Source organism: Triticum aestivum, chromosome 3D, assembly GCF_018294505.1.
Source record: "Triticum aestivum cultivar Chinese Spring chromosome 3D, IWGSC CS RefSeq v2.1, whole genome shotgun sequence".
NCBI classification, from domain to species: domain Eukaryota; kingdom Viridiplantae; phylum Streptophyta; class Magnoliopsida; order Poales; family Poaceae; genus Triticum; species Triticum aestivum.
In genome coordinates, this window is record NC_057802.1 from 368,684,898 (window position 1) to 368,695,847 (window position 10,950).

The window sequence follows — 10,950 nt, forward strand, 5'->3', positions numbered from 1 at the left end:
CCTTGGTTGCAACACTGTTTGGCACGGTTGTGGCTCCAAGGAGGGGGGCGTGGGATGCGCGGCTGCATAGAAGGGAAGGATGAAACAAAGGAGCACGCTGGCGACGCCCTGTTTCGCAGCATTGGCATCACCGTTTTTTTGCAGCGACGGGGCAGTGAGCAACGTTGGGTGAAGGCACACGCAGGAAAAAAATGGAGGCTATGGGGAGGGCTTGTCAGGACGACGCACATCATGGGGGTACCGTTCTGTTGCAACCGCGGTGTGTCTAGCAAGCTGAATTGATCGGAATAAAGCGAAAGCGAGAGAGATACATGGGAGAAGAAGCCAGGGCGACAACACTTTTGGTCTTTTGGAGAAGGAAGAAAGAGATTTGGGATAGGGCTTGCGTTGAACACGCGAGAGGATAGGTGATAGGCACCCGTCCGATCGCCTGGCTGGCCGGTCGACCGACAGTATTCATTTGCCTCTTGTCAAACTTTTCATGAATTTGGTGCGATATGCATGAAATTTGTTTGGTTTATTCAATTCACGTTTGAAATGGGCGGATGTTTTGGGCACAATTTTCTTTATCCGTGTCCACGTACGCATATGGATGAATAGTGAGTTTAATTTGAGAGGGGTGGCGTTGGAGATGCCATAATGGGGATCGGGATGGGACACTACGGATTCGGCTCGATGGTCCAATTGAGAGTATATGGTGCTATCGAGGTTTAGGTGCTACCGTGATACGGGCTCCTCGGTTATCGGATTCTTAGATTGTAGGGCATCTGGGAGCCGTTAGATCTACTGATTTATGCACAATTTTTAAAGTATTAAAAAGCTTTTTGCAGACATTACGGTCCCACGGCTCAGGGCACCTGGGTCTTGATAACACTAGATATTTTCCCTCCCACCGGATATTTTCACGCCCCATCCCACTCACTTCTGTACTACTACTTCACTCACGCCACTCCCTCTTAACTGCTCGCAGTCTTCGCACGGTCAGACGGCGACTACTCGTCGTTAGACGCCGGCGCGACCACCGTCAATCTTCATCCTCCATGGCGCCGCGGCGGCGCACGCCTTCTGCCCCCCACTTAGTTCTTTCAGATCCTCCCCCGCGGTCCCGGTGCCCACGGAGTCGCTGGGCGCTGCGACCGATTGCCTGCCGCAGCCGCTTGGCCGGCCGACCACCCCGGTCGCGAGCATCGGCAGCGCGCCTCGGAACCGTCGCTGCCCACGGATGGCCGGCGGTCTCGGAGCTGATGGGTAACCGCCGCCGCGCGGCGAGCGCCTGCCTGCGCTGGGATGCCACCAGGGTTTGCCGTACGGAACTGGCGTGGCCCGCCGCTGAGCGACAGTCCACGACCGGGCTGGCCGGCCGGCCGCTTCCCCGTCGGAGCTTTCTTGGTATTGTTAAATTGGTTCATTCTTCAGCAATTTTCTCTCTATCTTATCCTGTCTGTCAGGACCTGACACAGCATTTGTTCTGCTAATTGCCTTTGTAGACTACTACGGTAATTAGTGCAGAAATAAAGTAAGACCCGAGCTTAATGCGCGGGGGTTGATGATTGCACCTAGCTGGCTAGAAGTCGTAGGCCGCGTGCCCCCCCACCCCCTATATAAGAAACCATCACGCCCCCCTTCGTCCCTTGGCTGGGTTTCTGAAAAACCTGTTCCGCTTTCGCGACAACCCACCCCCTAGATTTCTCTACCAAAGAGGTGAAAGTTCTAGTCCTCCCCACCTCCTGCAAAACCTCAAGCTCTCCCATATCCCCACCCTTTTCGCATTTTTTCTTCGTTGCTTGAGAAGTTTTGTTCTGAAGCGATTGTTGTTGAAGTGCGTCTCGGTAATCCGCAGAGGCGAGAATCGACTGGAATTATTTTCGCGTTTGATTCCACCTTCCCGACCGCAGTTTCAAATCCGTTTGAGTGCGCTTGCGTAGCTCATCACCGTGTGCTTTTGGCTAGGGGCGAAGTACCGGCGTATCCATGGCGTTTACTCGTTCGGTTTGCTCGTGTTGTGTAGTTTGGGGACGTGTTTCTTCTTCCCCCAGGGTTGGATTCAACCTCGGTTTCGATTTTGACCTTCTGTTCTTCGTTAGAGACGAAGCACCCGCGAATCCATGGCGTTTTACTAGCCCAGTTTGGTCCTATTGTTTAGTTTCGGGCAATGCTTCTCCTTCCCGAGGGTTAGATTGGTTTCGATTTTGATTCTCACCTGTCGAAACATCCGGGAATCATGGCGTTTACTAGTTTCGTTCGTTTCTCCTTCGATGTTCACCCGTTGGTTTTGGTCCTAAACGGAATTCATGGCGATTCATGGCGTTTAGCTCGGGTGATTGGGGGAGAAGTGGTGATTCGTACACTGTTTCGCCTTTTCCTTGACAATCCGCGTATTCATGTTGTTTAGCTCGGGTGCTAGTGCTACTAGTTCGCTCGTGAATTAGTTGTTTAGCTGCTGTTCGTCTATCCTCCTGCATTGTACTACATGTTTTGTTTTGTTTTGGTTTTGATTTCATCTCCCAGGCGAGAACTCTGTCGCATTCGACTGTCTCATCCCCTCTACTCTCTCAAATCGGTGCAGATTCGGCTACTTGCTTCAATCCTCCTGCACTGTACCACGCGTTTTGGTTTCGTTTGGTTTGGATTTCATCTCCACTCGGCTGCTTTCATTTTGGGGCGTGAACCGTCTCCTGTTAGGCTATCCCCGTTAGTTTTTGGGTTAGAGACGAATCCATGACGACTGCGTACCTGCTCTGTTGCTTCGTTTGGGTTGCATCTCCCATATATGGGCCAGAATCGCTGCGTACCTGCTCTGTAGATTTCATATTCGATTTTCTCCCTGTAATTGCTTAAACCTAAGGCCTGAATCCTGTCCTGGTTTTTCCGTTAGCTTTTCATTAGAGCCGCTGGAACTCATGGTAGGGGAACGCGAGCAGTTATTTTTGCATAGAACATTGCAGACGTGAATCATGAAAAATTAATATGAGGCTGAGCTGTAGACCAGTACCACTATCAGTTCCAAGTTTATCTGTTAACATCGTCAGTTCTGTGTATCTATGTACCTAGTAATTTGTCCTCGCATCTGTATAACAGAGTTTGCTTGGCGCAATCCTTTTCATCATTATTATGACTGAAGTACATTTGTTTCTAGTAAGGAATACATGCGAGGAGTGTTAGGCTATATGCTCTTAGACGCAAAGCAGATGTGCTTGATTAACTTGCATCACAGGTCCAGTGTTCATAATCTAGTGAATCAAGTAACAACAGTAGTTTCTTATTGTGAGTGACATAACCAGTCAAAATTTTGGATGTGTGTTGAAAATTTATCTCTATTCTAGAACAGTAAGAGAAGTACTAACTACTGTGGAGCTCTAGTGAATTGTCTTACTGAGATCGTCGATTAGGTTCATGGTCCAGTGCTAGTTATTTATCGTACCATAGACTCTGACATCGGTGAATTGATATAATTCAGTAGTACGTGATCCTTAAGATTTAATGTTGGCTCTAGTGGTTCATAAACTGTTCCTTAAAACAGATATTGGTTCATCTTTACTAAGCTTGCTTCTTTGATTTCTTAAAACAGATATTTAGGTCTTTCCAAGGCGAAAATGATTGAGCATGGGGTGGCATACAGTGATGGGCATGACCCAGACAGGAAATCATTTGTAAGTAACATTTAGACCATTTACAATTTGATCACATTCAAGTTATCATCTAGTTATGTAACTTGAGCTCTGTAATGTGACAGTACATTACCATACCCAATCTCGATGTCCAGACTCCCACATCGTTTTTCGCAGTGTACAATGGCAGTGAAGGTGTGATAGATTAGTTCTATCTCGAAGAATCCCATTTGAATACATATACTCACTTACACAGTGCTGCTGGTTGTAATGCTGGTGTTACTTATGGGTTTTCGTTCCTTTTTAGCTTCTGGGAAATTTTGCACAACAAATATTCACCAGGAGCTCCACAAACATCAAGAGTTTGACACTAACTTGCGTCAGGCTTTGGAAGACACCTTGTACAGGTTATTTTAACTGAGTAGTTACTTATGACACAGTTTTATATAAAATAAACACATCTAAGCCCCAATTTTACATTACTTTGCAGGATTGACAGGCAAATGAAAATTACCTCAGCTGTGTATGGCTGTGAGCACATTGATGATCCTTCGGTTTATAAGCATTCAGGCTCTCTTCCGGTTAAGGTGGGATGCTATTTACCAGTAATTCAGCATGAAGCAAATATGAGATTAGAAAGAAAAAGGTTAGTTACCGTTGACTGTCTTATGCATAAACAGGAAATCCCATTCTGTGGAGGCATTAGTGCATCGATAGCTCTGATTAGAGGCGCAGATAGCATAATTGCTACCATTGGATCCGCTCTATGTTTCATTTCAAAAGATGGGAAGGTATAGATAGTTCCTTAACTTGAATCAGCAAGCTTTTTTCTTTCATCATAAATGAAATGTGACGATGCTACCTTTTTTTTTCTTTATGTCCAAAGCCCAACCGTCTAGGCACTGGAAGCAACCGTGAAGGTAAGATTAAAACCTACAGAAGGCAGGAAGTAAGTTCTTGGGTTTGTTGCAGGTTAGACAATTACTCATGCATCCTCACATGTTTTCAGATAATGTGAAGAAGAATTGTGATTCTGCTGACAAATTTCCTCATATTCTCATGGTAAGTCTGGATGGGCAACTAATTGCTTTGAAGAATTATAAGGTCATCTCATTGGATGTGGTCTGATGGGGGTGGGGTGAAAATCTTCCTTGTAGGAATCTATGAAAGATGCTGATTTTGTGATGATGGCTTCTGGTTCTTTGATGTAAGTCTATTAACTCTATGGCATTAGTATCTATATAATTCACATGGTCAATTTTATAGAAGTCATTGGACAAATTTGATTTATACTGTAAGACCCTGTTTGAGGAACCTGCAATTTTGATTTGTCTTCTAAGAGTCTGCTTGATGAACTTGTCTGTTAAGAGTCTACTTGATGAACCTGCAAAATTTTACATGGTATCTCTTATTTGCTGTAGATCTGCTCACTACTGTTTCATTTCTTGTAGGGATCTAATGCCAGTCCAACAACTTACTGATTTTGTGACTGAGAGAATAAACCTGGTAAGATAAAAAAAGCCCCGATTCCTATTTGCAGATAGCATGTGTTACATCATTTTTTCCAATTTGATATTGGATTTCTTACTCACATGCTGTGATCCAGAGGGTGAATATGGATACAGTTTGCAATGATCTTCTTCACCACTGTGCATCTGAAATGGCTGACAAAGTGTCAAGCGACACATGTGTTTTGATACTTCGTTCGAAAGACCGAGAGGGAGATGCTAAGGAAAAGACTGATGGTGATGCCGCTGTGCCCACAGAAAAGGAACAGGATGAGTATGCTTCTCAACTACTAACTTTGTCAGATTTAATCTACTGATTTTTTTGAGTTAAAACAGCAGAGAAGACCTCTGTTCAATTTCATCTAGTGATGGTACATTTCTTGAGTTAAAACAGTAGATCTGCTCACTACTGTTTCATTTCTTGATATTATTTGCAGCACTGAAGAAGGCTCAGAACTGGAAATCGGAAAGTCCTATTCATGCTCCAAAAGCAGATTTATGCACGCGTTCGGGCCTTGAGAGCTGAAGTTGCTGAGATTACAGGGATATCATCCGCCACAGCTCCAACAGACACTGAAAACAAGATCAAGCTTAAGATTTGCTCAATCAGAGCTCTTCTTTGACTGGGAGGTGAAATGGCTGACATCATGAGGAGGTTAGATCTGTGTCCCTTGAGAGAAGGAACCGTTCTCCGATCACCTATCCATGGATTCTCCATCAACGACGCTGATATCTCTAGCGGTGCTGATGACACATCGATGTATGCTGTCAACTCTTGTCGTTTTATATAGTGATCCCACAGTTGTTTTGTTTGTTTTGCTAATCATATCCATCTTATTTTTATTGACAGTTTCAAATTCAATGAATGCTTGCTGGTTGCTACAAGCTTGATAGCTGAGACATCCTGTGACATCAATGAAGACTTCAATGAAGCATTGTACCTGAGCTGTCGACAGAAGATTGGTTCAACTGAGATGATATTTGCTCTATTGACTACGAAAAAGAACTTATCTGAAGAAACTCAAGGGTGGAAAGAAAAGATCCGTCAGCCCCTCCTGGACCTCCAGAAGCAAATTTATGCACGCGTTCGGGCCTTGAGAGCTGAAGTTGCCGAGATTGCAGGGATATCATCCGCCGCAGCTCCAACAGACACTGAAAACAAGATCAAGCTTAAGATTTGCTCAATCAGAGCTCTTCGACTGGGAGGTGAAATGGCTGACATCATGAGGAGGTTAGATCTGTGTCCCCTGAGAGAAGGAACCGTTCTCCGATCACCTATCCATGGATTCTCCATCGACGACGCTGATATCTCTAGCGGTGCTGATGACACATCGATGTATGCTGTCAACTCTTGTCGTTTTTATATAGTGATCCCACAGTTGTTTTGTTTGTTTTGCTAATCATATCCATCTTATTTTTATTGACAGTTTCAAATTCAATGAATGCTTGCTGGTTGCTACAAGCTTGATAGCTGAGACATCCTGTGACATCAATGAAGACTTCAATGAAGCATTGTACCTGAGCTGTCGACAGAAGATTGGTTCAACTGAAATGATATTTGCTCTGTTGACTACGAAAAAGAACTTATCTGAAGAAACTCAAGGGTGGAAAGAAAAGATCCGTCAGCCCCTCCTGGACCTCCAGAAGCAAATTTATGCACGCGTTCGGGCCTTGAGAGCTGAAGTTGCTGAGATTGCACGGATATCATCCGCCGCAGCTCCAACAGACACTGAAAACAAGATCAAGCTTAAGATTTGCTCAATCAGATCTCTTCTTCGACTGGGAGGTGAAATGGCTGACATCATGAGGAGGTTAGATCTGTGTCCCCTGAGAGAAGGAACCGTTCTCCGATCACCTATCCATGGATTCTCCATTGATGATGTTTGAGCCGGTGAGTTGCTTCTAGAAACTGAGGAACTGAGCTTCTCCATTTATTTCAGTTTTCATTCCCTATGATGTACAAATATTTCGTTGCTATCTTACTACGCATGCACAAAACATCTGTTTGGTCGTGTGCTACTCACTACATAGGTAGCTACAGAGCACTTAAATAAACTTTGTTCATCAGTTCATTAGTTCAGTAGGACATGGTCTTATTGCCCCTCTAGTACATAATTTGGTGGAGGATGGTATAGCTGATATGGGAAGGATATGTTTTTTAAATTCTGTAGGAAAAACGTTTTTGATGGGGAGAGAACTAGGTTTTGGGAAGGCCTTTGGATAGGAGGTGTGTGTCTAGCTGATACATATCATAGGTTGTATAATTTTTGTACCAATAAGAATTGTAGAGTTGCTAAGGTGTTCAAAGATGGTTGGTCTCAGCTTTAGAAGAGTTTTTTGGGGAGAGTTAGCTGTTTTGTGGGAGCAGCTGCAGAGGGACTGCAGATGCATTTGACTGTAGGTAATGACAAATGTGTCTGGACCTTGACTAAGTCTGGAACCTTTTCAGTGAAGTGTATAAAGCTGTCAAAGCTAGACGAGTTGTTTATCCGTTAAAAGACATTTGGTATATTAAAACCACCCTCAAGGTTAAAGTGTTCCTATGGTTAGCTAGTAAAAAGTGTGCTGACTAAAGATTTGCTCATTCGTAGAGGTTGGCAGGGTGAGGCTAAATGTATGTTCTGTAGCATAGATGAAAATTTAGATCATCTGTTTTTCACTTGTCCTGTAGCTAGCTACATTTGGAATGGTGATAAAATGTACTTTTTGGCTGAATGAAATTCCTGATTCTTTTAGTAATATTGCTAGTTGGTTAAATGATTTTCCTGTTAATGCTAGAAGAGCTATTGCTAGTGGTATATTGGCGGTCTTTTGGGTACTGTGGAAAACCAGAAATAATGCATGTTTAATGGTATTAATCCTTTAAATCCTATTGGTATAGTTATTCTAATAGCCTATTGGCTTATCTACTTGTCAGGACTGCAGAAACCAAGGGAATGAGAACTTGGTCGCAGCGCGAGCACATGATTTCTTGAACAGAATGAAAGGTTGTACAGCGACTGTTTGTAGGATCGGAGGAGCCTTGGTGCTACCGCTGATGAGAAGATGCTGAAAAGTGGATGAGTTGTAGTTCTTAGATATGAGTAAGAATAGGTGTGGCTGACCCGTGTATAAGGAGACTGATGTTTCCCTGTTTTTGTTCCTTGGGGAGTCTGTTTAGCTCGGCAAGCTTGTTTTGCTGCGGCCTGCGGGCATGTTGTTTTGGGCTTATAGTTTTTCCTTCCAAGAAGTTGATTGGTCTCATTTGGTTGCGAGGGATCGCCCGTCCTTCCCCCGGCGTGACGCCCGCTTGCAATCTCCACCCCAGTTTTTCAGGCGACCTTAACATCGTGGAATGGCTTTCTCGGCCTGATCCTCCGAAATACCCCGGCCGTTCGCCCTGACCTCTGCACACCAGGAGAATTCCAGGCAGTTGGGCCGGCGGCGGCGAGCCACTACAGGCGGCGGTGGCGAGCCACTGCTGGCGGCGGCGGCAGTCCTGAGTCAGCCCTCGATCCCTAGTTCCGCCCCGAGCGAGCCCAATAGGCGACATCCTGAACAGCGATACAGGGAATTCTGACGTATCGGTGCTTCGTAGGTGACAATGGGGCTGTGTCCATCCGGATTTGTGGATGCGTCAGTCGTGTGCCCAAAGCACGACCGCATTTTGACCGCATCTCGTCCGTTGGAGAATAGCAAATAACTCAAATTAAACATAGCAAACATTTGCATGTCTCAAATAGTCTTATTACAATCCAATGGAAATAAAAATAGACATCTAGATGTGCTTTAGCAAAACTGATAAAAATAATATCAAATAGTCTTACAACCCAATTGAAATTTGTTTGCATTAAACCGATAAATTTATTGGTTGTCAATGTGAGTCCACATGTACTCAACCAAGTCATCTTGGAGTTGGACATGAGTATGCCAATCACACAATTTCCGATGAAACTCGACAAATTGTTCAAAGGCTGCAGGAGGTGGATGCTCAGGCTCAACAGTTTCACCCTGGAAATCAAACCCTTGGTCGTAGATGCTATCATCATGCTCATCCTCCACGATCATGTTGTGCATGATCACACAAGTAGTCATCACCTCCCAAAGCTTCTTTGTGCTCCATGTCAATGCAGGGTTACGAACGATACCCCATCGAGACTGAAACACACTGAAAGCACGCCCCACATCCTTCCTAGCACTCTCCCGCATTTGGGCAAACATATGTCTCTTCTCTCCTTGCGGATGGGGTATGGTCTTCACAAGAGTGGACCACTGAGGATAGATACCATCAGCTAGGTAATATCCCTTGTTGTATTGGTGGCCATTGACCTCAAAGTTGACCTCTGGGGAGTGGCCTTCTGCAAGCCTTGCAAACACTGGAGAACGCTGAAAAACATTGATATCATTTTGAGAACCAGCCATGCCGAAGAAAGAATGTCATATCCACAGATCTTGTGAAGTCACGACTTTAAGTATAATAGTGGCACCTTTCACATGCCCCTTGTACCGCCCCTGCCAAGCAAATAGACAGTTCTTCCACTTCCAGGGCATACAATCTATACTACCAAGCATGCCCGGGAAGCCCTTCTCGGCATTGATCGCCAACAACCTCTCAGTGGCAGTTGGCTCTTTGAGGTACTCAGGGCCGAACACTTCCACCACGACCGTGCAGAAACTATAGAGAGACATGAGACATGTGGACTCACTCATACGAACATACTCATCCACAAGATCACCAGGAATTCCATATGCAAGCATGCAGATATCCGCAATGCATTTCTGGTATGAAGGGAAACCAGGCTTGCCTAGGGCATCCTCTTTGCACTCAAAGTATGGGTCATAAGCGACCACTTCCTGTTGGGTAACGTAGTAATTTCAAAAAATTTCCTACGCACACGCAAGATCATGGTGATGCATAGCAACGAGAGGGGAGAGTGTTGTCCACGTACCCTCGTAGACCGACAGCGGAAGCGTTATCACAACGCGGTTGATGTAGTCGAACGTCTTCACGATCCGACCGATCAAGTACCGAACGCACGGCACCTCCGAAGTTCTACACACGTTCAGCTCGATGACGTCCCTCGAACTCCGATCCAGCCGAGTGTTGAGGGAGAGTTTCGTCAGCACGACGGCGTGGTGACGATGATGATGTTCCACCGACGCAGGGCTTCGCCTAAGCTCCGCGACGGTATTATCGAGGTGTAATCTGGTGGAGGGGGGCACCGCACACGGCTAAAATATCGTATATCAAGTGTGTTCTTAGGTGCCCCCCTGCCCCCGTATATAAAGGAGCAAGGGGGAGGCCGGCTGCCTATGGGGCGCGCCAAGGAGAGGGGGGGAGTCCTCCTCCTAGTAGGAGTAGGACTCCCCTTTCCTAGTCCTACTAGGAAAAGGGGGGAAGGAAAGAGAGGGAGAGGGAGAGGGAAAGGGGGCTGCGCCCCCCTCTCCTAGTCCAACTAGGACTCCTCTGGGAGGGGGCGCACCACCTCCTGGCTGCTGCCCTCTCTCTCCCCTCAAGGCCCACTAAGGCCCAATACTTCCCCGGGGGGTTCCGGTAACCCTCCGGCACTCCGGTTTAATCCGAAACTTCTCCGGAACACTTCCGGTGTCCGAATATAGTCGTCCAATATATCAATCTTTACGTCTCGACCATTTCGAGACTCCTCGTCATGTCCGTGATCACATCCGGGACTCCGAACAACCTTCGGTACATCAAATCATATAAACTCATAATAAAACTGTCATCGTAACTTTAAGCGTGCGGACCCTTTGGGTTCGAGAACTATGTAGACATGACCGAGACACCTCTCCGGTCAATAACCAATAGCGGGACCTGGATGCCCATATTGGCTCCT

General features: G+C 45.8%; 1 protein-coding gene across 3 annotated transcripts; it reads left to right on the plus strand.

Moving 5' to 3' along the window:
• The first annotated feature begins 913 nt into the window (after positions 1 to 913).
• Positions 914 to 8,345, plus strand: LOC123078957 (probable protein phosphatase 2C 42). Of its 3 annotated transcripts, none has more exons than XM_044501618.1 (15): positions 914 to 1,389; positions 3,569 to 3,650; positions 3,734 to 3,803; positions 3,916 to 4,015; positions 4,099 to 4,195; positions 4,289 to 4,399; positions 4,495 to 4,528; positions 4,618 to 4,670; positions 4,766 to 4,815; positions 5,060 to 5,114; positions 5,215 to 5,390; positions 5,554 to 5,876; positions 5,967 to 6,452; positions 6,544 to 7,007; positions 8,034 to 8,345. In XM_044501618.1, exons 2-12 carry the CDS (start codon positions 3,594 to 3,596, stop codon positions 5,633 to 5,635), a joined length of 885 nt encoding a protein of 294 aa, XP_044357553.1. In that variant the 5' UTR covers positions 914 to 1,389; positions 3,569 to 3,593; the 3' UTR covers positions 5,636 to 5,876; positions 5,967 to 6,452; positions 6,544 to 7,007; positions 8,034 to 8,345. The 3 variants fall into 3 exon arrangements, with proteins under 3 accessions (XP_044357553.1, XP_044357554.1, XP_044357552.1); XM_044501619.1 differs by lacking the exon at positions 914 to 1,389 and adding an exon at positions 1,631 to 1,701; XM_044501617.1 differs by lacking the exons at positions 914 to 1,389; positions 3,569 to 3,650; positions 3,734 to 3,803; ... (6 more) ...; positions 5,060 to 5,114; positions 5,215 to 5,390 and having other exon boundaries at positions 5,637 to 5,876.
• Positions 8,346 to 10,950: the final 2,605 nt, after the last annotated feature.

Excerpts from the sequence above, each read along its gene's own strand:
- LOC123078957 (XM_044501617.1), top strand. The coding sequence starts at position 5,752 with ATGGCTGACATCATGAGGAGGTTAGATCTGTGTCCCTTGAGAGAAGGA. Across the intron at positions 5,877-5,966 it reads GGTGCTGATGACACATCGAT|TTTCAAATTCAATGAATGCT; the intron begins GTATGCTGTCAA and ends TTTTATTGACAG. Across the intron at positions 6,453-6,543 it reads GGTGCTGATGACACATCGAT|TTTCAAATTCAATGAATGCT; the intron begins GTATGCTGTCAA and ends TTTTATTGACAG.